Raw genomic sequence first — 26,740 nt, 5'->3', positions numbered from 1 at the left:
GATTCCCAGCAAAGCACCAACACGTGACCAGCAGCACACCGCTCTGCTACAGAAACCCGTGAGTAACCCAGACCCGCAGCTGAGGACCAGTGGGACGGTCAGGGTTAATTAGCCAGACATCCAACCAGCACCGCACATGCACCATTGTGCCAGGGAGTGGTGGCACCCCTGCAGAGCTCCTGACCTCCTCCCGCTCACCTCCAAGCGAGAATCACTGATCTGACTCCCAGCCGTTATACATTTTTGAACACAAGCTGTATGGGTAGAAGAGTTTGCTGTTTAGAGAACTAGAGACTGGGTAGCCTTCAGCAAGCAGCTTCTAGAGAGTTAAGGGGGGAAAAAAGACAGGGGACAGGTCTGGGAAACCACAACTCTGTATTTCACTTTTTTAGTCATTAATTAATAAGTTTTATTTATTTACCATACAGCATTAAAGATTTAAACTTACCAGACAAGCTATTAGGTGTGAACTGAGGAACAACAAAAAAAAAATACAAGTAACCACGAAAGACATAGAAATCCCTGTACATCAGTAACAATGCTGACTGAGCCAGTGCCAAGTAATTTTGCAGCATCCTGGCATATTTTTTATAATCTTCTGTTTAGTTGCAGTTACAGACCTGCTTCAGAAACTCAGATATTATACAAAGTTAAGTCTCTGTGAGGGACAAAGATATAAGTGTAAATACTAATTGGCTCTTTTTTGACAGATCCATGCACAGCTTTTAACAGTCTAAACCAGCTGTCCTTGTAACTATATCAGTTGATTACAGATTCTATTTAAAGGAAATAAACAATAGCAATTACAAATTATAGATTTTATTCCTGACTAGCAGGACAGATCTGTATCCTGTTACCAAAAAGCGCTCTGAAATCCAGAGAATACATGAGACAGTTTCAGTTTCCAAGTTGCAAGTTGAAACAGGAATGTGCTCTTTTGTTCTATTTTTTTTCCCCTCATTTAATCATAATGAAGTCAGTTGTGACATTACAACGGTTTCCAGAGCAACGGTCCAGTCAGATGCGATGAACAGAAGATAAGGGTGTGCACAGGAGAGCTCTGTAACCCACCGGTGATCTTGATGGTAAATTCAGCATAAATCTGTTCAGGCCAAAGAAGCAACTGGATCTGTCCTCTTCCACATGCAAGGATACAGAGTTTCATATAATGGCATCAGACTTTAGACCAACATTAAAGAAATACAAGGTGAGAAAGTGTTTTTTCCCCAAATATCTGAAAAGGTTGTGTAAATCATCTGGTCTGTTCCACAGGGAAATACTGTATAAAAACAAAGCAGAAAAAGCTACTGTAATAACATGAATGATAACCCAATGGCTGGCTAGACTGATCATCCTTCAGTATTTGGCTACCAGATTTCCCAAGAACTTAAAGACATAATGCTTTATGAATCCAAAGCAGAAAGGGTAAGGTCTAACTAATAACCCTAGATCAAGTCAGGTGTATACACAAACCAGACACGGTCAGAAATACAAGAAACAGAGGATTGTGCCTTGAAAGGCAGGAACTTAAGCATGAGAAACGCAGCCTGAATTTATCCAGAGATATACTTAGTCCCATCATCTATAGACAAATCACCTTTAGGGGTTTCACGAGGTGTCTACAATCCTTCAAAACAGAGAGCTTGAAATGCCATGGGTTAACCGACTCATGTGTCTGTGTCCTGGGGCATGCTATACATATATATACTACATATTAATGATCAACCACAGCACAAACAAACAACACAAAAAATGCACACTCAGCATCGTTTAAATATGTGAGGCGCAGTAGAGGAGCTTTTCGTTCTTATGCTGTAGTAATACCTCACAGATGATTAATATTTTTCCAAAAGATTTTCCTCAGAAAAACAGTGATTGAAATATGCTGTAATAATCTCCAAAGCACACGCCCTCCTCCTGAAGGAACACCCCCAAACAAGCACTTGAAGGAACCATTATCAGCAAAAGCAATTGTTTCCTTATTGGCATCGTCTAACTATTGGCATGAAAGCTAACCAGGAATCCTGCTTCAAAAGCAAACCAGTCCTTGAACAATCCTCCAGATCTTTTGTTCCCATGAAAGCTTTATACTTCAGGTCAAACATAATACTGAATTATGGTAAAAGGGAAGCTCTGTGGAAATGGAGCAAAGCTGTGAAAAGAAGTCCTGATTAAGACTTGTATAAACAAGTGATGTAACTGAAGTTTATTTACTATGCTAGTCAAAAGCCAGAAAAAAGAGATTGTTAATTTCTCTGTTTAAAAAGTAGAGAAACAAACAACAGAAAACTTCAGGAAAATATCTAAGTCCTGAATAGTACAACAAGCATGGACACACAGCATTATTTCTGCTTCTGATGGTACTTCTACCCTATTGTGCAGTTTTCCAGTGTAGACAGACACCTATCTACAAAACCATAGGACTGCAAAAAGGGATGAAATTTCATGTGCCATATCAGGTCCCAAACCAGTATGAACTTTAATTTAAAGTCATATTTTATCAATTTCATGTTTCGGGATAAATAAGTACAATAGACAAATGACAGCAGTCTCGGTAAACTTGGTATCTTGGTCACTAATTTTCAAAAGAAGAAATAAAATCCATCCAATACTAGTCCTAGAGAGTAGTTTTGTATTTCTGAAGTAAACCTATCATTACTGCAATATGACTAGCTAGCTCCTAGTTAAGACTTCAGAGGGACATATAAGCAAACAACTGCAAGAGCGATTTTTAGAAACTTGTTTTAATTTGGGGAGGCAGTAGCAGGGAAAAGAATACAGGAAGATATAGCTGAAGTAGTTTCTTCCCACTAACTGAAGAGCTTAGAAGTAGGTTTTTTACAAACCTAAAATCTCTCTAAGCTTGTTTTCAAAAAAAAATTAATTATATGGCCCATTTGAAGAGCTATCTCAGAACGGTTTTTCTTAGACATCTCCTCATCACCCAATAGCAACTCTCTTCCAGAAACACATCTCGCACATGAAGAAGAAGGGGGGGTGGGAATTACAAAAGAAGATAAAGGTGTACTCTATACACTGACTATCGTTTAGCAATCTGTGAGTCCCCATTGTACTTTCATGGTCAGATCCGAGTTGTCCCCCAGGAAGCCACAGTGAAATATACCCCAGACTTCCCTGAAAGAAAGATTACTGTTCTCACACACCTCACCTTGGTACCAAACCCTGGCACAGCCTGGAATATAAAACGAAAGTTAGAATTTAATCCCTTCACACTAACTCTCCTCCAGAAGGGAGGCACAACACAGCAACATTAGACAGAGCCTTGAGTGTCCCTGTCACCCAACAGCAGCAGACACACCTGCACCCAGCCTACCTTCACTCTTCCTTCATTGCCAACAGCAACGCTAGATTAACAGTGGGAGAATTGCTAAGAATTCTCAAACACCTCAACCTTAGAAATATTCTTCCAAGACGTCATCCGAAACATTAACACCTGATGTGAACAACTCTAGTTCAAAGCTGTACCAAATATATATGCTCACTCCATTTTACCCGTAGGGTTGCATGAGGTGCTAGAGCTTCTGAATGCTGCTCTACAGCAAGGGAAGGTTCAGTGACTCTTTGGCAGGGAACAGTGAAAAAGCCCATCTGTGCTCTCCAAGTCTTGCTCAATTGCTTCCTTTACCCACATCCTGTAAAGAGCTCCACAGTCTAAGCAATTATTTACTGGTTTCTTTTCCTCCTCTATACTGTAACCAAAAAATAGTTAAGTCTGGAGGGGTTTTTTAATGAGTTACTACTGCTACTATGCTAGCCACTTTTGTGTATCTTTATCATTCACTTCATTACTCGCTTTTCAAAGATAACAGAAAAGGATCTTTTCTGCACAGCTGTCTCACCACCAAGCATGGAAAGTTATTTGAATTGATGGTATTATCTGTGGATCTAAAACAATGCTGAACAAAAATACTAAGGTGCTAAACAAGACAAGGATACAAAATATAGAATACAAAACCCCACAACTTAGTAAGTGTATAAAGCATGACTAAAAAGGCCTACTTTCTCATGTCTTAGGGGAAAAAAAGAAATGGGGTAAACTTCAAAAAAAATAACACACAGATGCATTTCTTCAGAGAACACATGTCCTGGTTTTGGCCGGGATAGAGTTAATTTTGTTTCTAGTAGCTGGTATAGTGTTATGTTTTGGGTTCAGTATGAGAAGAATGTTGATAACACACTGATGTTTTCAGTTGTTGCTGAGTAGTGTTTAGACTAAGGCAAGGATTTTTTCAGCTTCTCATGCCCAGCCAGCAAGAAGGCTGGAGGGGCACAAGAAGTTGGGAGGGGACACAGCCAGGGCAGCTGACCCAAACTGGCCAAAGGAATATTCCATACTATGTGACATCATGCCCAGTATATAAACTGGGGAGAATGGGGCTGGGGGGGATCACTGCCCAGGAACTAACTGGGCATCGGTCAGCGAGTGGTGAGCAATTGCATTGTGCATCACTTGTTTTGTATATTCCAATCCTTTTATTATCATTTTATTATTGTTATTATTATCATTATTAGTTTCTTCCTTTCTGTTCTATTAAACTGTTCTTAACTCACGAGTTTTACCTTTTTCCTTCCGATTCTCTCCCCCATCCCACTGGGTGGGGGGGAAGTGAGTGAGTGGCTGCATGGTGCTTAGTTACTGGCTAGGGTTAAACCACACAACACATTCCAAATGTTTTTGCATTCAGGGAAAGCCAAAACAGACAAGTTACTTTCATGAACTTTTTTTTTTTTTCCCCAAACCAATTCCTGGAGAACTTTTAAAAACTGTCTATTCTTCATTACTGCAAATTACTTCCATAATCTCAGAAAATTGTGATAAGGGATTTACAGCAGTTTTCCCTTCCCAATAGAAACCAGTGCCTTCTGACCCAATTCCAACTAAATCACCTCATCTAAGCTTCAATTTGTATCAGAGGATTTTTTTCTTCCAGTGCTAAACACTGAACATTCTATTTGCAACCTCCTGCAGTCCCTATGTGAGACACAGCCCTCTATTCTCCACCTCTGCCACAAGCTGAGGAAAAAGAAAACCTTTCCCAACAATTCAGTCTCCATTTTTTCCTCCAAATCTGAGATACAGATGATTCTAATTTACTGTAACTGCACATACACACCATCTGATCCATTACACCTTGCCTTTTTATAAACACTTCACTTCTCTGTCTTCTTGAAGTAAGTTTATTATTTTTCTTAACATCAAGGTTGTCCATAATAATGAACTTCACAGAAATTTAACACTGTTTGCTTCAGGTCTTGGTCTTACAGATACTCAATGTGTCTTAAAAAATACTAGCAAATACATGACTTGAAATCTCTATTTAACACTCTACTATGTTTACAACAGAGCAGACATTTATCTTTGCCCAGTGATGGAAACTATTACTGCCATCTGTGCTGACTCCAGCTGGTATAAGACTAATATAAAATTCCGTTAGCTGCTTTGAGCTCCTTATTCAGCTGGCAATAATAAAAGTCAAGCTCATTAACAGCAGCCTTGCATAGCAAAGTTTCTGCTTATCTCAGAGTAGCAACTAAGCATCTCTGTGAACCTTTTCACCATTAAAAAAAAAAAAAGACAACTCTATTTACTTGGCACCTGTTTTTAATAGCAATCTCAAAAAGCATTACAATTACTTTTTTTCAAACATGTCTATGAACTGGGCTAAAATTACTTAAAAAAATGAAAAGCTGCTGCATCAAGGCAATATGCTGTTTCCTGCATACAAACTGTAATACATTTCTAAAATCAGAGACATCCCTAAGGCTTCAAGAGGCAGGCGGAGAATGAGCACCTCTAAAGCAAGTGTTCAGGAAACAATTTTTCTCTCTCTCAAACAATACTTAATGGAATACTGAATAAGATTTTACATGTTGTTTTATATTTTAAACAGACAAGACAAACTACTGGAGAACACTCAAGCAATCCATCATCTTAAATACACACTGGGGAATTTTATGTTCCCCTGCTTGCAAATTGCAGAATTCTGGGACTATGATCTGGGAGATATTAAAAATGAAATTTAACCACAATTTTAGGGGGCTTTCCATCCTCCCTTCTCCTTGAAGTCACAGCAATGTTACTGTAGGCATCAGTAAGCACCAAAAGCAAGGAAACACAACTGGAACAGTTTAATTGAGTATGTGCAACTTTTTGGTAATTTATCTTATTTATTAAATGTACATGTGCAGTAGAAATTCTCTTGTGAACTGTCACCAGCTCTTCACTCTATCATGCTCCCCCAAAACTAAACAACTCTTCTTCATCATCTACACATTCTGTAAGAAACCCTCTTGACACAGCTCATAATACATAATGCTCTTGTATCTTTTGTCCTTCTACAGCTTCTGTCCAAAGCAGTACTTGTCTCAGAGTGGTCAACCTTCTTCTGCCTGCACGAGGCTTCAATTTTCCATATTTCTAAGTCATTTCCAATTCTTATCTTTCAGTAAGCTGTTGAGCCCAAATATGCAGGGCAAATACCAAAGACAAAGCTATTGTTAAAAGAAGGTGGTCCCAGCTGATAGACAGGGACAACGAAAAAAGGTTAATTAACCATCTTGTGTTTCATGGTTACCAAAATGTGTTATCACATACTTCCTCTCAAACCTATGAAATCCCATATTGTCACTCAGATGAAACGGTTCATTTTTTAATTTTCATACTATACTTCTCCTGATTTGCCAATATCCAGCCCACCAGCACCCTGAGACACAGTATTAAAGAAAAGGTTAGAGGTGTAGTTCTTAGTGCAGGCTTTGAAGACAAAAGACATCTTCTGTGACACCAGAAACCCAGAGGATGGCAACCACCACCCCAAACTTTGTCCAAGGCAGCAGGAGGTCAAAGCCTTCTACATTTCAGAAAGGAGGCTGACTTGTCTCACTCACCATACAATCCAGAAAAAGGAGAAGCACAAGACAGTCAAAGGCAAAAGGAAAGACCTATCTCATTTCCTCAAGTTAGCAGCTACGTTCTTTCTTTCCTTTAGTAGTTTCTTCCAATAACTAAGCAACTGTGCACTTCTGCCCCCCCTTCACTGGACTTGAGCTTTTAGCTATTAGTCTTTGGTACATTAAGAAACCTTCTGTTCCTGGTATAATATAGCTGTGAAGTTATTCATTTACCATTAGCAAAACTAAAATACCTATTTTTTAAATATTATTTAATTAAAACACTTTATAAGTATCACAGTTGAAAAAAAAATTAATTGAAATGCTACAAAGCATCTCTTCTTCAAAAGAACTACTTAACATTGTAATTAACTCTCAGGGAACAGTATTAAACAGCAGAAGGGCAGTAACTTCTGACATCACCTCAGCTGATGTGCAAAGCACTACCTGATCACACTCTTGAGTTCAAGGGCAGTTGTTCATCCGGTCCAAGTTAGTTGTCTACGGTTTTGCTCACTTTTCTGCAGAAAAAAGCCTGAAACCTTCAGTCTTAAGTTATGTGCCATTTTATTTTAGCAAGCTAGACGTAAGAAAGTGCATGCGAGAGATTTAGCTACTACGCCAGAGTAACCTGACCTCTCATCAATTCAGAGGAATTGACCAGCACTGCAGCTCACATGGACTGACTATATAGAAAAAGGTACAATTCAGAAGGAGTAGGTAAAGCTTTTGCTAATAAATTAATGTTGTCTTTTAATTTTCTTCATGTATTTCTATTCAGTAACCTGTATCTCATGCATCACAATAGGTTTGTCAGCATTTTGCTCCCCTCCACAACTGATTTGTAAAGTTAATACTGCACAGGAGAAACTGGAATATATATTAGAAAAGTGAAAACTTTCCTAAGAGCGGTAAAGACACTAATCACGTGTTTGCCAGCAGTAAAGATCTTTCAGCCTTTGAAAATATGCCATGAACCAAAAACAAGGGTCAGATTGTGTGCTTTTTATTACATGAAAGTTAAACTGATGTTGATCTTCTCTATTTTCATTTTTTAAAGGTTTTACTTTTTCTATTATGAAATCAGAATGGTTTTACTATTTATTAATACACTGACAATTATAAGACAGTACAGTTAAATACAGGGAATTTTTGTGGCTAGGTTTAAGCATCTACATTGATAAATATACTAAAGAGCCACCTCATCTTATTTTAGAACTTCCAATTATCTCAAACATTTACTTCTAAGCTACTACGTCAAACTAGCTACTACTGTCTGATAAATCTCCACTGAAATTAAGGACTGACCTCTCACATGGTGATCCCTCGCAATGCCTCCTAAAAATGCATCTTCCCCCCCAAAAATATTGCTACTAACACCACAAACAAATGTCAGTTAAAACTTCTGTGATTGATGGCTCTATCTACATGCCTTACCAACATAGGTGCACTGCAGTCTGAAAACCAGTAGTGTACCTTACTTTGTAGGTATGGAAACTGAAGGAAGGCAACACCACTCCCAGAGGACTAATCGAACTTGACAACTTTCATTCACAGATTTCTCAATGCTCAATTTAAATGACCACACTCCCAAAAGTGATATACAATAACCTGAGCAACTCCAAGGAAGAGAAGCTTTGATCTAAAGTCACTAGGTCAGCTACAACAGATTTTTATAAAACACAAAATGTGATCAGTCAATAAAAGAGCAAAGCTGGGATTTTAACAATGGTGAACTCCAGTACAATAGAGACTAATATTAAATCATTGTATCACGATTAGGGGAGCTCTCATGATCATCTTATTAAAATAGGAAGCTGCATTAACTACAGACATCCAAAACCAGTCAATAGAAATGGGTGAGGAGGAAGACAGCTCCCTTTTAGACAAATTTAAAGATTTAACACTATGCAAACTTCATGCTCAGTGCATAAACTGCCTTCAAAGAATATTTCCTTCACAGATATTATCTCTGCATAATTTATTATATGTTGTATAGTAATGGTTGTAAACAGCCATTAATTCTCTGTATCTCAATACTTTGAATAAGCTCAGACATAATGAAGTTACCGAGAATCAGCTGAGCCACAGTAGCTGCAAACAGTATTTGCAAGGCAGCAAAGCTTGCCTGGCCCACAGGCACTTAAGACAGCTCACATCACTTACATGAAATTGTTGCTTTTGATTGTTTTTCTTTTACTTTTTTGCTACTTGCTCCTTTTGGCAGCTTTAGATTTTAAGTTTAGCATTGATGCACAAAATAGGTTGGAAGCCCAGGCTTCCTTCTAGTCATGTGTAAATTAAAAAGCTACAGCCATATAATTAAAATTAGCTGTTATCTATTCCCTCAAAAAGGGGTTATTTTATACTCATTACTATTAACATGTTGCAGCGAGAGTGAGGATAAAAAGCCTTATTGGACAGCTGGTGCATGCCTTATCAGACAAGTCTCCTGAAGCAATCTGCAAACTGAATTTATTCTTGAGAGAATACAGTATTTTACCTTTTCAGGTTCCTGGAAAAGAATTTAGCAGATGGGATATGTTCTCCCTTACACTCTTGCAATGCATTCAGAGGAGCAGCATAATGAAAGGATCATCATTTCGTTGTCAGTTTGATAAATTATTTTAAGCCCTTCAAAATGTCCTATTTCATATTTCAAGGTTATGTGAAAGATGTTCCAGTGTGTAAGGTATGATTAGCACAATTTTGAACACATTTTTTGTTGAATTCCAGCACTCATTCCTATCTTGATCTTCTGAACTCTAATGTTCAACATGAAAAAGCACCCACAATACGCTTTTCTTCCTCAGAAACAGAACTTCAGGATCAGATCTGCCATATGCAGGATTATTAGACTACAATAGACATTTTAATAATCTTACTTCTCAAAAAGAAAACCCACAGATCATAATCTGATTTGCCCCATTAATTACTTGTAATTGATGGTATCTTTACAGGATAAAGACAGCTGGAACACTTTGTTCAATGAAACAGGGAACATGATGAAAAATATCCTTCTGACAGCAAGAACATGCTCAGAACTGATAATACTTCACCTGCCTTTGAGTTCATCAGAGAACTGAGTGCTCAGAAAAGGCAATTCTAGAAAAGGGATAGAAAATAGGAGCTATTTGATGTCTCTACTTTAAAAATATTACATCAAATATTTAAAAAAAAAAAGGAATGTCCTGTTTTTCACAATCTTTTGAAATCAAAATTTGTATACAACCTAGAGAGATGTCTAACTTACTAATACGTTTGCTTACTAAAACCTCTGGATTCTTCTTTTTGTTTTTTTGACCTGTAAACTTAACAACTTTGAAACGAAGTATTTAAGTTTTGAAGGCTTTAATACCCAAAACCGTTTAAAATGTAACTTTAAAAGAAGCATTAAAAATCTATTTTAATTTTCAACTCAGGCTTGTCCCATTCCCCAAAAACCCAACATTTCACACAAGCATGCCCAGCTGAACTACTTCTGTAACTCCTTTCACATGCTTCACCAAACCTCTGCTCATCAATTTATTCCATGTATTACTCTGCATAAAAGCACAGTAACATGCTTGAAGTAGGCACCTAGCAGATTAGCTTAAAGAAAATTTTGCTGTGCAAACCGCCTACCTGAGATCAACAACTTCTTTCTCCACAGAATTTGCCTAGTGAATTTGCAGCGACATGCTGACTTTGGTAGCAAAATTACTATTCTCGTACTCAAAGTCACTATGGGAAAGGTTGACAGGTCTACTCCTTTCCAACACAACAACCGGCGTTAAGCTCTAAAAGACACGGTGACGGACAACACAGACACAATTAACTGACAACAGGAAATAAGGAGATTAAGAACCTAGCCTCTAAAACTCCAGAGGGCTATAATTATTTTTTAAAAAAAATTGATTTTTGCATCTTTTCAGATCTTATCATAGTTTAAAGGCCATACTGACAAACTAAGTACCTTTGCTACCAAATTCTTAAGACAGTTTAGTCAAGCATCACCAGTCATCATAATCACCTTCCCAAATTGACTTCCTACACAACATAACTCTTACATTTATTGATGGCAGACATCATCACACAGGAATCTTTACAAAATGCACAAGCAGAGACACCCCGAACTCTGGTATGCTGTGCAGGCTGCTAGTCACTGTCAGAAAATAGTTGTTTCCTTAATAATTTGTTTCTCTCCAGATACACTTTTACATTTAAAACACAACATTTTCAAACAACATGTGGTATTCTCAATGGAATTTTACTCCAATAGCCCAAAGCCCACCTACAGCTCAAATATTTTAAGAGATATGATAATCCTTCTTTCTTGAAAAACTGTTCATTCTTATTTAAGTCCTCCCTGAATCTTTTTCCCCTCCTTGACTTTGCAGCCTGAGTCCAGCCAGGTTTTTATTAGCTCAGGCACAAAACAAAGCAAGAGTGGCAAAGAGACAAGCCAATGTCTAAGAATAGAGAAGGTGCATGGACGCTTTCATGTGGTGGAGAGCACCTGATTAGGTACCAAATGAGCACACAGCCCCAGCCTGGATACAGTGAGCAAAGGAGCACTCCAAGTTAAGGAAGGGAGAGTTTTAGAACATGAGAGTCTGTATCACCATGCAGAAATTCACTGGGGTCTAGCTGAGTGTTTTAGCTCACATTTGGCAGCAGCATGCTAAGCACAGTTGCACTGTGAAAAAAAAAAAAAATTATTCCCTTACAAGATTTGTCTTAATGCAGCACAAAATTCCCAACCAAACTCTAAATTAGAAAACACTGTCATCTTACAATGAAATCAAGCTGCTAGTCCTGGCAAGTTTTAGAACAGGAGAGAGATATTTAGCAATTAGCACACCGAAACATAAAATACAAAGCTGTTGATAATAGGAGAAAAAAAACCAAGCACTGTCAGTGAGTACTACAAGGTAAGCTACTCAGAGAAGCAAGGCACAGAAAGCAAAGGAGCTGAGACACAAGCAACACACACATGCTATCACACCAACTGCAGATGATTAAATGTAATCAAAGCTTCCAATTTATAATAAGCAGCAGAGTGCTGCCAGGAGTTGCTAACTGCACTCAATCTCTTTATTCTGAAACACCATCTTTTCTGGAGATAACACTTTAAATAGTATCTTTAAACAGCATGCGAGAATGCAGGTAGAAAGTCAGGAGGATGAAAGGTAGAGGAAGAAGAAAAGTCAAATTGGAGAAGAACAGAGAAAGGCATAAACTTTTATCTATGGATATGCTTGCACAGAAACGATGAGGTTTAGTATAAAGATTAGCTGTGTATGTTTAAAGAGCCTGCATGCTGCTAAGTCAACCTTGGCTACTGGGCCCAGCCATCTGCATGCTAACCCAGACCCAGTCTGTGGCCTGTGCTGGCATCTATTCAGAGGCAGTTAAGAAAGGAGATCTAGGTTTCTGCACTGGGTTATTAAGTGTGCACAATTGATCCTGTACTGCAGTTACACAATGGAACGTCTCTTTCATAGAGAGAACAGTGAAAAATGTATTCTTTCCTGATGAATGCTTTTCCTGGTACTGCAAATACCCATGCTTTAAACTTAACATTCAGCTCAATCAATAAGGTCAATAGGTGTATTTAAATCAAACTGGGAGTTTTACCCCACTTTTCAGCAAAGTATTTCAACTACTTTGTTTCTAGTATTTAAACAAGTACTTCAAATTCTACTTAAAATGTTCATACACAGCTTTATAGTTCCATTTAGTATTACCTGTGTTGTGATCTGCAGTCAGCTCTACTACTCAGGATGAGCATAGGCTGAATCACTCTTGACAACAGAAAATCTCAGATAACAGAGTGTACACGTGGGAGCATGTTGTAGGCACTCCCAAACACAAAATCAACTAATTGACTCCACAGTGTTACCTCTGTAAAGCTGGTCTCTGCACTCTTGAGTTTTAAGAGACCCCCATCAGCTTTGCCTCATTACCTGAGCACATGGTCATCCTGCACTGCATCTGAACTAGTAAAACAGTAGTGGAGGCCCACACCCACCTACTTTTTGCCCTTTCCTATCCCTGGCATTGTTCTTGACTCTATCACTGCCACCTCCTCCCATTTCCAAGTTCACAAGGACTGCCTCGAACACCAGGTACAGCACAGACAGCACAGGCTAACGAAGCCTTGCTAGACACCCAGTATTTGCACTGCGCAGCCAGGCTGTGGGAGTCCAGCATTGAGTCTTCTGATCTGACTCTGCACGGGAGGAGGTGAGGCCCCGCAAAGCTTATCAGCTAAACTTGCATGACACCGAGCCGCAATTCTTCTGTTTCAGGAGCTGCAACTCAGCTAATTATCTCTGCCACAAATAACCCACAGCCTAAATGATCTACCTAGAGATCTGCCTGCATAGCGAATAGAGTTACACAAAACAAGATAGAAGAAATAAAGCAGAATTACGTGTGGTCTCTCAAAAAGTTGACAGAAATCCTTAGAAGAGAATGAGAAGTCATATATTAAGGACGAAAGACTCAGAACAAGTAGAGCAGTCTGAAACACCATGAAAATTCACATGGAAGGGTACGCAGGTTCTGAATTCTGATAAGCATTACACTAATTAGTGACCCAAGGAGGCAAATACTATTGAGATCAGCAGTTTTTGGTTAGTAACATTAGGATAAGAACATGAGGAAGCAAAGTAGGTGAGCAGCAACCCTGCAAACAAAATTCAGGTTTGACAAATACAGAATTAACTTCAAAATTATTCAAAAAGTTTATCACATTAATTTTTCAGTGTAGCTTTCCCACTTTGACCATCATCACTAACATTTTAAAGAAAAGTCAGCAGCAGCACTCAATTCTCAACAATTTTCAATGTAATAAGGAGTCAACTGTTTCATTTTTGCTTAAATAGCCATTCTACTAAAAAATGGCTAAAAGTCATGTTGTTTGATTTGTAACTCCAGACCAGTTCAATCTATTTTCATCCACTACATCTGCAAACTGAGACACGAAAGTAAAAGAGCATGAGTAGAAAGATAGGCTACAAAAGAAGCTGCAGCTAAGGCAAGCATCCCATTTCACATACTCTTAGATTAACAGTACTGGGCCAAAGAAGTGACCTGCCTCATATGCAGAAACAGCTATAGGGAGAGAACAACAACAACAACAAAGAGTAACATGGTTTTTAAAAGAATCATGAATTACCCGATCTAGATCTTTAAGAGAAAAACAACAAAAAAACCCCCCACATAGCACCCTTCGCTCCTTCCATTTAGAGGTAAAGTTCTGTAGGGAATCTATAACTTGCCTTCTATTTTGGATGCAAAGTAGAATGATAATTATAAAAGTATTTCAAGTACAAAGCTTTTCCACCATTATTTGGAAAAAACATACAAGTTTCCTAGTCTAACCAAACACTCACCTTCAGCTCACTAAACTCCGACACTGCTCATTACAGCTACCAGTCAACACATTGTCAGGCTCATATCACCCTAAATGTTTCTTGAAAATAAGAAAATGAGCTAATTTATTTTTATTTTCCTATATAACAACTGCATGTCATCATTAATGTTTCCATTTTCTTTCATTTATATACACTGCTGATGAGAAATTCCTCCCTCAAAATTCAGTTCTGCCGTTCCATTTTATACTATCTCATTTCAAAATCCACAAAGACCTAGCATTTACTTTCCCTTTTTAATCACAGCAAAGGCAAGCAGGCAAGAGGTCATTTATGCGAGTGACTCACTTGCCTCTGTCTTTTCTGAACCATGATGAAGATGCAGATACCTTGAGAAAAACAAGCATTTAAACTGGGAGATCCTCCAGAAGTCATCCTACAACACCCTTCCTGACAAAAGATGACAGATTAAGATCGAGTTGGCTTGGAGAGATTGTTATAAAACTCATTTTACACCTTGGTCACAAGAGTGCAAGAGTATTTTCAAAGTCTATTTGATCTCTCTTGCACACAAGCCATGAATTTCTTCCTCATTCAGGTAAGAAATTCTCAAATAGCAACCAATAATATGGGTCAGACGACGTACCAGAAGAACCGTAACTCAGAAAACACGTGAGCATTGCAAAACCCTAAAGGCATTCAGCCCAACCAACACTGTGGATCCGCATTTCTGGGTTTAAACTAGCACAAAGTTGCAAGATACCATTCTGAAATTTCAAATAAAGGTGCACCACAATCCTTGAAGCATGTGCAAAGCTTTTATCTGTGAGTGTAGTTGGCAGTAAGGATGGATTACACTAAGGGCACAAAGCTTGCACACTGTTAATATTTCTGAAAAAAAGTTTCCCATTGCCACATTCACATCTGCAAAACTGAAATTTCAAAAGCTACTTGAGAGGATGCGGCCTGCCCCAAAGAGTAATTAAACAAGAAAGGAGAGATTAGACTGATGTCTGTCTAGGTTCAGTACTCATCCACTATGCCCTGCTGAGCACTTGAAAACAGAACTAGCAAGAGCTAACTTCTAACTTTCACCATGGGGAAGTCAGACACCCCCACCCCCACCCCCTTCAGCACACAGCATTTCTGACAGTAAGGGGGAATCCAGCCATGGAACTGGGATGCTGAGAGGGACAGAACTTCTACTGAATTTATTAACAAAATTCAAGATACTGTTCCATTGAAAGTGACTTTAAGAGAACACTTAAATGCTGCATCTTCAAACACACTTTCATCATCCTCTTGATGGACACACAAGTGTTTCCAATTAGATTATTTCACAGCCAATTTACACAGATTCTCAACCATTATGTTTGATGTAATAAACAGTAAAAATTCAGTGTTAAAATACGAGTTACAACTATGCAGTGAAAATTAGGAACATGACATGAACTTAGCTACAATGTTATAAACACCTCAAACAATAAACATATGACAGACTTGGAAGCTCTCGACAAAGAAACTACATGGCAAGCTGTCCAGTGTTCAATGGTCTGTTTACAAGAACTGCTCTTCCTTTTTGTTTTCAACTTGGACCTCAACCAGAACACACATGAAGACTGTAGTACCACCCCAGAGAATGCCAGTTTCTCATACACGTTTTCAGGAGGATGGAAAAAAGCTTAGTGGATACTGTTGAGTTTTGTCATTTGGTTGGTTGGTTTGTTTTCCTCCAACATGTACTTTGAGGAGTTTCATCATGTTGTTGGGCATCCGTTTCTGTACCTCTCTTTTGCCTTTCATTATCCTTCCAGTCCTGGTCCCCAAGTATCCTTTGTCTATATTCTACCATGTCAGCAGCAAATCCATTAACTAGCCACCTTTTGCGTTTCCTTATGTGTCAGTTTGCAGACACTGAAGCAGCATTTCTCAAGGGCACTCCCATCAGGAACGCAGGTACAAGGATTAGATTTACTGCAGCAGAAGAATGAGAACTATTCAAAACTTTCTTCTTTTTAAAGGTAACGGGCACTATGGAAAATACCAGATTGTTTTCTAGACAGTTTGTTTCAGAATAGCATATCCGCTGTGGTCACAGTAAGAAGCTCCAAAACAGCAAAACCTGAGTGGTGGGATGATGTTCCATCATACACTTCTAAAAAGACCTTCAGAACCATCTTTTTATCCCAATACAGTACAACAGCAAAGCACAGGAAGACTGCAAATGGTTTCTGCTCTTACTCCCTTATATAACTACAAAGTTCTCTTTTTTAAAACATACTCAAACTCAACTACTACTTGCTGAGCATTCAGAGGATACTTAAGTAATGTATTAATGTCTTCAGCTGCATACAGTGAATATAGGAACATTTCTTTATTTTACCAAATGGCCAATTTCTATTTCAGCCTGATTTCATTAGATAAAATTCTCTGAAAACACATTTGAAGTCTAAAGGAAATTTAGAAAAATCTCAAAATAGGGAATGACAACATGGTATAACAGGAAGGAAAAAATACCAAAAATCATCAAAATGCTTAGGACTTGCATCATTCAGGGAGGTGGCACTACTGAGCACACCAGACTTACATCACATTGCATACATAAAGAACTCACATCGACAGATGCTGACAAAGAAACTTTCCAAAGCAGACCAGGATGCTGCTCATTCGGGACCACAAAGCAGCTCTGCCAGTAGAAAACTTCCGCCAGCTCTGTGCCTCCACTGGAATGCTCTGTTGACTTATCTTTAGCAAAAGCTCATCTACTGTAAAACAAGCCTTGGCTTTTGAATCACAAAGTAAAACTGAAGTAAATATTCAACAATAAGAACTCTTAAGTATTAAAAATTACATTGCAGCCAGTGCCAGTCACTGTATAAATTCATTCATTTTGCAGATAAACTTCCCCTTCCACCTCACCCAATACTTTTTCCTTCAACTCTGAAAGAATCAAATTTGTGAAAGGCCTTCTCAGCTACACTGCACATGATTTTAATCATGAAGTCAGACAAAAAGTGGAAAACACTTGGGAAGAAGTATCAAGTACTGCAGTTTCTTATCTAAGATCTGCTGTTCCTTGTCATCATGTAAGAAATATTAAGCAAAACAGACAGCTCCACACACTTGTATTTAATGCTAGAAAAATTATTCTAGTAGCTCAAGAGACAGATTCAGAATTTTGAAGCCTTATACTAAAAGAAAATGTAATCTTGCCTGGAGGCTTTTGTATACTACTTAGTTGGGATTGACTTTTATGTTTAAAAAGAGACTGTGGAATAAACAAAGAAAATGTAAACTCAATAAATAGGGTATCATGTACATTTTTTCAATTTATTTGCAAGTCTAAAATATTCTCCAATACAAAAAATTTTCAGAAAAAAAGATATTTAAGTGTTGACATTTTCAGCAATGTGTTTTGAAAACAAAGCATCAAATTACTTTATAGAAAGTTTACAGTTCACAATGCATCCTGGTAGTGTTTTAAATATATTGAACAGTATCTTCACAAACACAAGCAGAGATAAGCATGTCATTCCGGCCACAGCAGCTGCTTTGATTCATGTTTTCAAAATGCTTAAAATTCTTGGAATATACATACACTGCAAAAAGAAGATGCAGTGACGCCATGAGTCTCAAAGTAAGCCAGTACTAGCCTACTATCTATGCTGTTACTAAACGCAAAGAGGGAGCAGCACAGGCTTGGTGGGGGCTAGCATCTAGAAAACAGCCCATAAGTACGTACCCTGTTGCTAATGCACAATGAGCCTCTTTGCCCCTATCTTCAGCATCACCATTAACCATGCTAGTTACCATGCACTAACACAAGCACACAGCAATGTTTCAGACATACCGTTCTAGGGCTATGCTGATTGTATACCTCAAAATAAGTACTGTACCATCAATAAACAACAAAATATATTCATGGCTTAATCTGTCAAAAGAGTAATTGTGGTATAAATCTTTGTCCTGAGTTATAACACTTCACTGGGGGCTGTTACCATATAGATTTCCCTATGGTGATCTACATGAAATGAGACAGAACATTCAGATTACCTCCTAGTGAGAAAGTTACACCTTATAAGGCACTAACTTCACATTATCCAAGGAAGACGTAGGTGTATTTGGTAAGCATGTACATGCTTGAGGATGTCTCTATTCAGGATGGAACAAAATGCCAAATAAAGGTTGCCAGTGATGACTAAGGAATGTATTCGTTCAGGATATCGTTATGAATTTCAGCAGAAGTTTTGATGACTGAGTTGGGTTTTTTAATTATTATTTTTAGATTAAAAGGCAACTATCAAAAATAAATGCCAGAACTGCAGAGGTTAATTAATACTAACCAAGCAGAACAGCATCAGAAAGCCATTGATTCCCTTTTCCCCCCAAAACAAGAAATTACATAAAGGGACACCCTCCCATGGCACTGAAAACAGCTGTGTAACCCCTACTCATCACCAACATGGATATCTTGAGCTCACGTCATTGATTTTCAACTGCCATTCGCAATGCATTTTTCTGACGGACCTTCATACAGCAAATTTTCGATCTGCTTGTTGTTAACTTCCAGAGCTCCTCCCTCAGCCTCCAGCGAACGCCCATCACATGCCTCAGAAGGATCTTAAAGACGCAAGATCAACTCAAGCTCCAGCAGACCTCAAACTCTGATGACCAATTTCATATCAACATACGAAGTCAGGTACTGACTGGACAGGCTTCTATCCCTTCTACTGTCTCTTGTAAAAAGACACACAGCAACATTACTTCCAGGCAACAGCATGACTGTTTTAACTTGGTGCTTTGGGTCACAAGTTAACTTGATAGTTGAGTCCTGTGGTGCAAATCATTGCACAGCGGGGGTCTTTTCTTTGTAGGCCACACTTACTGAGTCTCCAGCCAACACTTTCACACTTCCTTAAAGAGCCTTCTCCACACTGCTGTCAGTAACAGACATCCTCACAAAACACAAGGAACCAAGCAATCGGAGAATTTATTCAGTTAAGCAACAGCATCTGCACAGCATTGCTGCAGCAGCTGGCATTTCGCTACAGTAGGCAGTAATTGTTTCCATTAATAGATTCAAACCATGCCCAGGGCCGACCAAATAAGCAAAGACACTGTACTACTCTCCCACCATTAAGGACAATCTGTCCATGCCAGAGACACCACCAACACAGCCACAGGCAGCTACCGCTATTGCTACTCAGTCTGCACCCAACTGCAGAGGAATGAAGGAGTTCAAACCTGATAATGTCTCAAACACAACAGCAACAAGTACGTTTGTCAATTTAAAGATTTAGCTCTAATCTTATTACTAGAAGTACCACCACATTGACTCCCTGAACAACAGATGCCTGCCTGTGCATGCGGCACTGTAGGCCTGAGACCAAGAAGGGATTCATTCACCTTGTCCCCAAAACTTTGCACCAAGATTCGCAGCCCAGCTCTGCGCGGTACGCACACCTGCATGGAAGGGCAGCTGGTGTGCGCTGCTTCTCTCTGAGCTCAGGTTCTGCAGAACAGGGACTTCTTAGGCACTTCCTGAAGTATTTTCAATCTAGCCCACACCTGGTTCACTACAATATGCTTACAAGTATCACTTAACTTTAAATTCTTAAACTATTAAATTACAGTGAATCTAATTAGAAGTCTGAAATCTTATCATACGCACATTTAATAAACCTACTAGATGCACAACAGAGCAAAGATAATCTTGTTCTCAAAACAAGAAAGCTGTCTCTATTATTTATAGAATGAGGGCAAAGGAGGTGAAAATAAAACTTTTCCTTTACTCCTGATGTCCCCAAAGAAAAGGACCAAAAAAAATCCATTTTGAGAGCGCTGTAATTTTTTAAATTCGTAATTCATTTCAATAAACAACATATTCAAGGTGTATTGACTAGTAATGCAGACCTCAAAAAACACCTCTGGCTGCAGTAATAAGCAATGCATGCGTACCTGCCCCTTCTAAACACAGAAGGTAAGCGTGTCTAAAGGCCTGCTAATCCTTTTAACAAATCTTTTCATGTTCCACAATGTAGGTATTTCTAACATCATAAAACAGAAAAATTGGACAGGTTCAAATCTGAACCTTGTTTTACTGTGTTCTACTCAGAAATACTTGAACATAATACTCAGTAGTCCAAAAGCAGAGAATGGCTACAAAGCAATGATTGCCTAAACATGGGCATACCAAGCACAGTTTTCCTTCTCTTCAAACACTTTATCTATTTTTGTTCTGAAATACTGCCAGCTAAGTACTACTAGCTGCTTACCCACAATTCCAACAGCCTCCAATGGTAGTTTCCTCTAGCAATGCCATTTAAAGACCAAAGCACAAGGTCCTAACAGCTGTCTGGATCTTATAAACATGGTAAAATAATGGATGTTGCATTTACATTCAAGCCACCTTAGGAAGAACCAAGAGTATTTTGGATTACAAGTTTGTGTCTCATTTTGTTTCAAATTACATGGAATTTAAGAGCAGCAATTTCAAGGAACTGCGTCTAGAGTCCCATCTGAGGCATCAATGAATTAAAGCAATGCAAAAATAGGTCCTGAAATGCCATTTTCCAACCCCACATTTCATAAGTCAAATATACCTCTTCTGCAAAGGTTCAAAGCTAACAGTTCACATCCTGAACATTGATGTCTAACAGGAAAGTTAACAGAAGAGGTCAAAGTCAGATTACTTTTACAATTTCCTGCAAAGATAAAAGTTGCTGCCTGCTATTATTTTATGATCTACCTCAGAGCGGTGATAATTTGAAGTATACACATCAAAGACATGATCTCATTGATCATTCCTTCAGATATGGAAATAATTAGCAGCTGTCCTATTTCAGCTTCCACAAGTTTCAGTTTGAAAAAGTGACCATTACCAGAAATGCATATCCTCTCCCTACAACAGTGCTCTTCTCTCATCTCTGATGCTTTTCAAAGCAACATATCAAAAAAGTTAAAGTGCCACAACCACTACATGAAGGACTATGTACTAAAGACCATCCAAAATTGTGTTTTCTCCAAGGCACGGGGAGCAACAGCTGTTTTCTGAAAACAAGAGTTTTAGGACAAGCTGCCTAGGGATGAAATCTGTGCTTCGGATATTCATCTTTGAAAATATCATGACCTACAAAAACTAGACAGACACACACATCTGTTCCTAGCTATCTGTTTTATTAAAGAGCTTAAACCTACTCAAAAAAGCCCCCATATATTCTGGAATTTTTAGTAATTTAGAGCTATAAGAAGAGTTTTACCTAAGTAGAATTGGGCCTTGGTACTACTTACCCGTTATCAAAATGAAGATGGAAGAAGACAGAGCAAGCAAGTTGTAAAAAAAAGAGTTAAGCCAGGCAAGGAAGATACTTTCAGAGAAAAGTGGTAATTTTAAGTTCAGCTCTATACTCAGATGACTTCTTTCTTATTTTCTGCCCTGAGATTTTAAATAAGGCAAAGTTTGCACACGGCTACTGTGCTCTAATGGAATAAATTGCCCAATAGATGAATCTTTGTTTCGGTCAAAACTACAGTTGAAATACTATGTCAGTTCTACTGTCTCCATAGTTCCTTGTTTATTTCTGTCAAGACAAATATTTTGCTTACTAAAGGAAAAATCATGTCATGAAGAACTGTTGTCAGGGAACTAAAATAAAACTTTTCTTTTCAGATCCTATGTGTTAAAAAAATGTAGCTGAAAGGAAAGGTTGGAGGAAAGCATATTTTAACAACCAAAAGCAGAGGAGGAACCTGACAAAACCTAATTTGTCCTACTAAAAAATAACATCCCTAACAAAGTCAAATCTTTCATAGAGAGATGTGCGAAGTTTCCATTGTAAAAAATTACTCAAAGATTTTGAAAGATTGCCTGTAACTCCATACTCTATCTCATAGTTACATTTTAATACTGTACCTTATTGCCAACAATCAAACACAAACATTTATAGCAAGACAGCAGGATGTATACAATTGGCTTTGAAACATAATACCCATTTCTAAAAGACTGTAAGTTAGAACAATTTTTTTAAGGAAGAGTATACTTTAAGAAAGAAAATTCAGATTCCCAGGTGAAGACAGAAAAAAAATCAGGGGGTTCCCAGAAAGACAAGATGTTCTTCTGGGGAAGAAAGGGAGATCTATATTGGTTTTGGGGAGGAAATGGATGAGACACAGGAGAGGTAACTAAAACAACACACAAGCACACTTAAGCAGATATAAAGGAAGCTACTGCTACTAATAATAGTAAAACAAGGGTTAAAAGTATGAAGTCCAACAACCAACTTACAAAAACTTTGCCAGCACTACAGGTTATACCTGATATCAGTTAATGAAAACCGTTCCTTTCTGAACTCTGTCTCCTATTATTTCAGTCGATAAAGATTTTCCTGTGCCTTTCAGACTCAGATTATTCAGTTTTACTATGTTCTGGTTTTCCTCCTGCCTTAGTTTAGAACGCTAGAAGTCGTGTGTCTGTGGAGAATGGCAGGCCTGCTGCTTATAAAAAGACAGAACACTTGTATTTAATAACAATTACTATTTTGTAGCTGTGTTTGTTAAGGTGTGCATGCTGTGTGGTCTAGCAGTTAGAACATGCAGTCAGAACCCTGTTCTAATTTATGGTTACCAACTTACTGCTTTACCTCTAATACAACAGTGAAAGTTGGATAAATGACAGCACTGTCTGGGATTTTAGGCTTTTTTCACCACTTGTAAAACTAGCATTACTTGCCCATCTAAAATCCTTCAGAATTATCTTTAATAAAGCCTACAGACTGTTTAACAGCATGCATCTGAACTTAGATTTAATTCCAGAACTCCTTACAGAATAGGCAAAGCTAGTAAAATCTGATTTTCCTAACCTTGGATATTCTTCCAAGAGCAAATTTTATAATGTTGTAATTATCAAAGAGCTACCCAATTTTACTTCAGAAAATTCTGTTGGTACCTTTAAAATTATAACTGAGAGAACAAAGCAAATAAAGAGCATGGTCCTGAATTCTGCTCCCCACACCCTATAGTCTCTTGGCTTCAGCTGAATTAAGAAAAGCAGTCCTAGAAACCAAATTTGCTTTAGAAGGCTACTTATTCTCAAAGTGCAGTACAAACTTGTACTTCCATTCAGCTAGAAAAGGGAAATTTCCATATAAAAAGATAAAATGTAAAAAGGGAAAGGTAAGACTAAACAGTATATTAAAATAATGCATATAGTAGAGAAAGACAAATTAATCACCCTAACAAGTGAAATCATTTTTGCAATGACATGGTTGCTCTGAAACAAAAAAAACAGTTGAGCTATATAAAAACAAGCTACACAAAGAAAACCAAAAATCCATTTGACATCTCTAACCCTGCCAAGGCATCAATCCAAGTACAAGCAGCAACTACTCAGCAATTCAGAGCCAGTTTATACAGACATTTTATGGTGGGTACACATAGAAGAACAGATTTTTCATCAGAAGAAATTAAACTATCTTGAGTAAAAAATAGAGATCAACAGTTTAGTACTGAGGAAAATGTAAGGATCTTCACAAGGCACTAGAAAGTCCATTAGGCATCTCAACAGGTTACATACAACATTTGCCATTGAGAAGGTACCCAAACTATGTATTTGTACTACCATCAGTTACTTCATATTTCTGACTGTTATTTCCAATAACACATCAGGCAGTTGTTTCAAACACACAAGTTACACATGTAGCAGCCAGCCAAATTCCAGCCTCACATTCGGCTGCAAGCAGGACAGCTATCACTTGCCAACACAGCTGTCAATGGTGAAGTCGCACACAAGCGTCACAGCTCACCCGTAAGGCTCTTGGCGCAGAACCAGAAGACAATTCCAACCAAGTTAAGAGAATTTATATATATTACAGGTATTACAGCCAGATAAACACAAGCCACACACGCTCTCAGAAGACAGAGAGTCACTGCACAGTCTCACTGAATACCTGCAGGCCAATGTGCACAACAAGCAAAATTCACACATTACAGGCTCTTTATTAAATCATCTGGCCCTCAGGCTGTTTAGTCTATTGAAATAATGATTTTTAAATCTTAATTCTGTTCTTGCTTTGTAAACTCTGTTTGTATTTCATGTTTTATATCTGTCAAATCCACTCACTTTAAAGAGTTAATGTTATTGTAGCAGTGTTGTGATGGAGGCCATATATACGCTTCAAATAAACAGGAGGGAAAAAACCCCATACTTTCTAAAATAGAATAGTATCAAGAAAAACAAGATTTCCATTTTACGGATGGGATGCTAAGACCCACAGAGGCAGCACGACTTGTAGAAGATCACACAAAGATCTGTGAAAGGGGCCAGAAACAAGCACAGATCTTTCAAGACCGAGGCCAGCACGTTAGCCACAACAATGGTTCTGAAGACAATGCAAGCTGGATTAAAGTTAAACTGGTGTGATTACAGCTATATTCCAGTATGTGGATTAACACGAGAAGCACCTTTGCATCTCGGACATGTAAAAATAGAAACGGTCTCAACCTTTTCTGCTGGAAAACTATAAAAGCATGACATACCATCTTTGAAAAAAACCCATATTCTCACACTACAGTTTCTTCATAACTCCTATGAACTCGATCAAAAATATTCTTAATAAAACCTCAAGTAGTAGGAATGTGTTTAGATTAAAATCTCTATAACCATGCAAACGATTTCACGCTTCTTGGCATTAAATACATTTAACAGATCAACTTAAGTTGAGCAGTCAACAGGTAACTGAACAGATAAGCATACAACGTAGCTATTCCCCTTGCACCTCCCTGTCTTTCCCCACACTCCCTCCAAGGGAAGAAATCTTTTCCTGTTCTGATCTATTTTTACAGTCTAGTGCATTGGTATTTTGGATTATTCCCAAGGGTATTCTTTACTGGGGCATCACAACTAAATGCCAGATTTCAAAATTATTTTAGCATATTCTCATAGGCTACTTCACAGAACAACACTGAATTAATAAAGGATCTAGCAATTACGGGCTTTTCAAATGCAAATACGTTAAAACCTAGTAAACAAACTTAAAAAAAAAAATACCATCACTAGCATGAAATTCAGATCCTGCTTCTTGTTCCCCCACAGGTTCCATCAAGTTACTAGCAGCCTGCACCCAAGGGAAATTCCTGAAAACAGCACGCACGGTCAGTTTAAGTCCTTACCTAACCAACAGCTTATTTTTTGAGCAGTTAATCAAGAAATCAGCTTTTAAACCTGGGAGGCCAGCAGGGATCTTCTGTCTCCACACCCCAGCGCGGGTACCCCCGACTCCACTCTGGAAGCCAGGAGAGGAAGGTCCGCTCCTCACTTCCCAGGGATGCAAGCCCAACGCAGCAACCCCCCGGCTGGCGCTCGCCCTCGCCCGCTCCCCCCCACCGCAGCCCCTGAAAGGCACCGAGCGAGAACTTCGGGACCCCGCCGCTCCCCTAACAAAGCCAGGCGAAGCCTCTGCCGGGCTGAGGCAGAGGAACCGGGGCTGGGTTTTCCTTTGGGCCACGGCGACCCGCGTTTTTACCTTTCTCCCTGCTTGCTGTTGGAAGGCGGCGGGTGAAGCACGGTCTGGTTCCCTTCCATCTCCACGATGCACTTGGTATTCAGGTCCAGCTCTGCAAGGCGACACGGCGGGGGGCTGTACCCGGGGCCAGAGCACCCCCCCACACCCCCCTCCCGCCTTCTCCTCGCAGCTCGCCCCCCGCCGGCTCCCCCTCAGCGGGGGCAGGCTGGCAGGCGTGCCTGTGCGAGGCAGCGAGGGGCAGGCGGCGGCGGGGGGGTGTGTGGTGTGTGTGTGTGTGAGGGGGCTTATCCTCCCGCCACCCGGGGGAGAAGGGGGACGCCGCGCCCGCCTCAGGCGCGCCCCGGTGCCGCCCCCTCCCCACACCCCCGGGCCCCGCCGCCCCCATTCCCCAGAGCCGGTTTACCTCTCCTGTTCATCGGCCGGACCCTGACGGCAACTTTCACCTTGGTGTCCGACATCTTTTCCCCTCCCCTCTCCCGGGAGCGGCGGGCCGGCCCCGCTCAGCGGCAGCGGCGGCTCGCGGCCTCGCAGCGCCGCGCACAGCGACACGGCGGACACGGCGGAGAGCCAACGTCCATGCCGGGCCGGGGCGAGGGCGGGGGGCCGGGGCAGGCGGGGAAGGCGAGAGGCGGCGAGGGAGGGAGGGAGAGGAGGAGGGTCCGGCGCCGAGGGAGGGCGGTGGCGGCGCAGCCCCAGCCGCCTCCCTGCTCAGCCGCGGTCCACACCGGCTCTGGCGCTGGCTGCCGACGGCCTCTTTTGCATAACCGCTGCCGCCGCCGCCGCCGCCTCCCCGCCAATCCCAGCCGCCATCTTCCACCTCCTCCCGCCGCGCCGCCGGGATTGCGGCGCCCAGGCAAGAGGCGAGGGGGCGGGGAAAGGCGGCGGCGGCGGCGCCGGAGAGGAACGGAAACACCCGAGCGCCTTCGGTAGAGAGAGGGCGGGGGGGGG

At 39.8% G+C, this 26,740-nt stretch overlaps 1 protein-coding gene across 1 annotated transcript; it reads right to left on the bottom strand.

The window, feature by feature from the left end:
• Nucleotides 1–482: 482 nt before the first annotated feature.
• LOC128151314 (kinesin-like protein KIF13A) lies at nucleotides 483–26,740 on the bottom strand. The gene is made up of 3 exons (XM_052808675.1): nucleotides 26,196–26,740; nucleotides 25,793–25,883; nucleotides 483–1,279 (listed from the first exon to the last, which is right to left on the bottom strand). The coding sequence occupies exons 1-3, from the start codon at nucleotides 26,248–26,250 to the stop codon at nucleotides 1,162–1,164; spliced, it is 264 nt and encodes an 87-aa protein (XP_052664635.1). The 5' UTR covers nucleotides 26,251–26,740; the 3' UTR covers nucleotides 483–1,161.

Source organism: Harpia harpyja, chromosome 1, assembly GCF_026419915.1.
Source record: "Harpia harpyja isolate bHarHar1 chromosome 1, bHarHar1 primary haplotype, whole genome shotgun sequence".
NCBI lineage: Eukaryota > Metazoa > Chordata > Aves > Accipitriformes > Accipitridae > Harpia > Harpia harpyja.
The sequence above is the reverse complement of the archived record's forward strand: the minus strand, read 5'-3'. Positions and strand labels throughout refer to the sequence as shown.

Coding starts and splice junctions, on each gene's coding strand:
- LOC128151314 (XM_052808675.1), bottom strand. CDS start 26,250: ATGTCGGACACCAAGGTGAAAGTTGCCGTCAGGGTCCGGCCGATGAAC. Junction 25,884..26,195: donor CCGGCCGATGAACAGGAGAG/GTAAACCGGCTC, acceptor GTCGCCTTGCAG/AGCTGGACCTGAATACCAAG. Junction 1,280..25,792: donor AACAGCAAGCAGGGAGAAAG/GTAAAAACGCGG, acceptor GTTTTTATACAG/TATTTCCCTGTGGAACAGAC.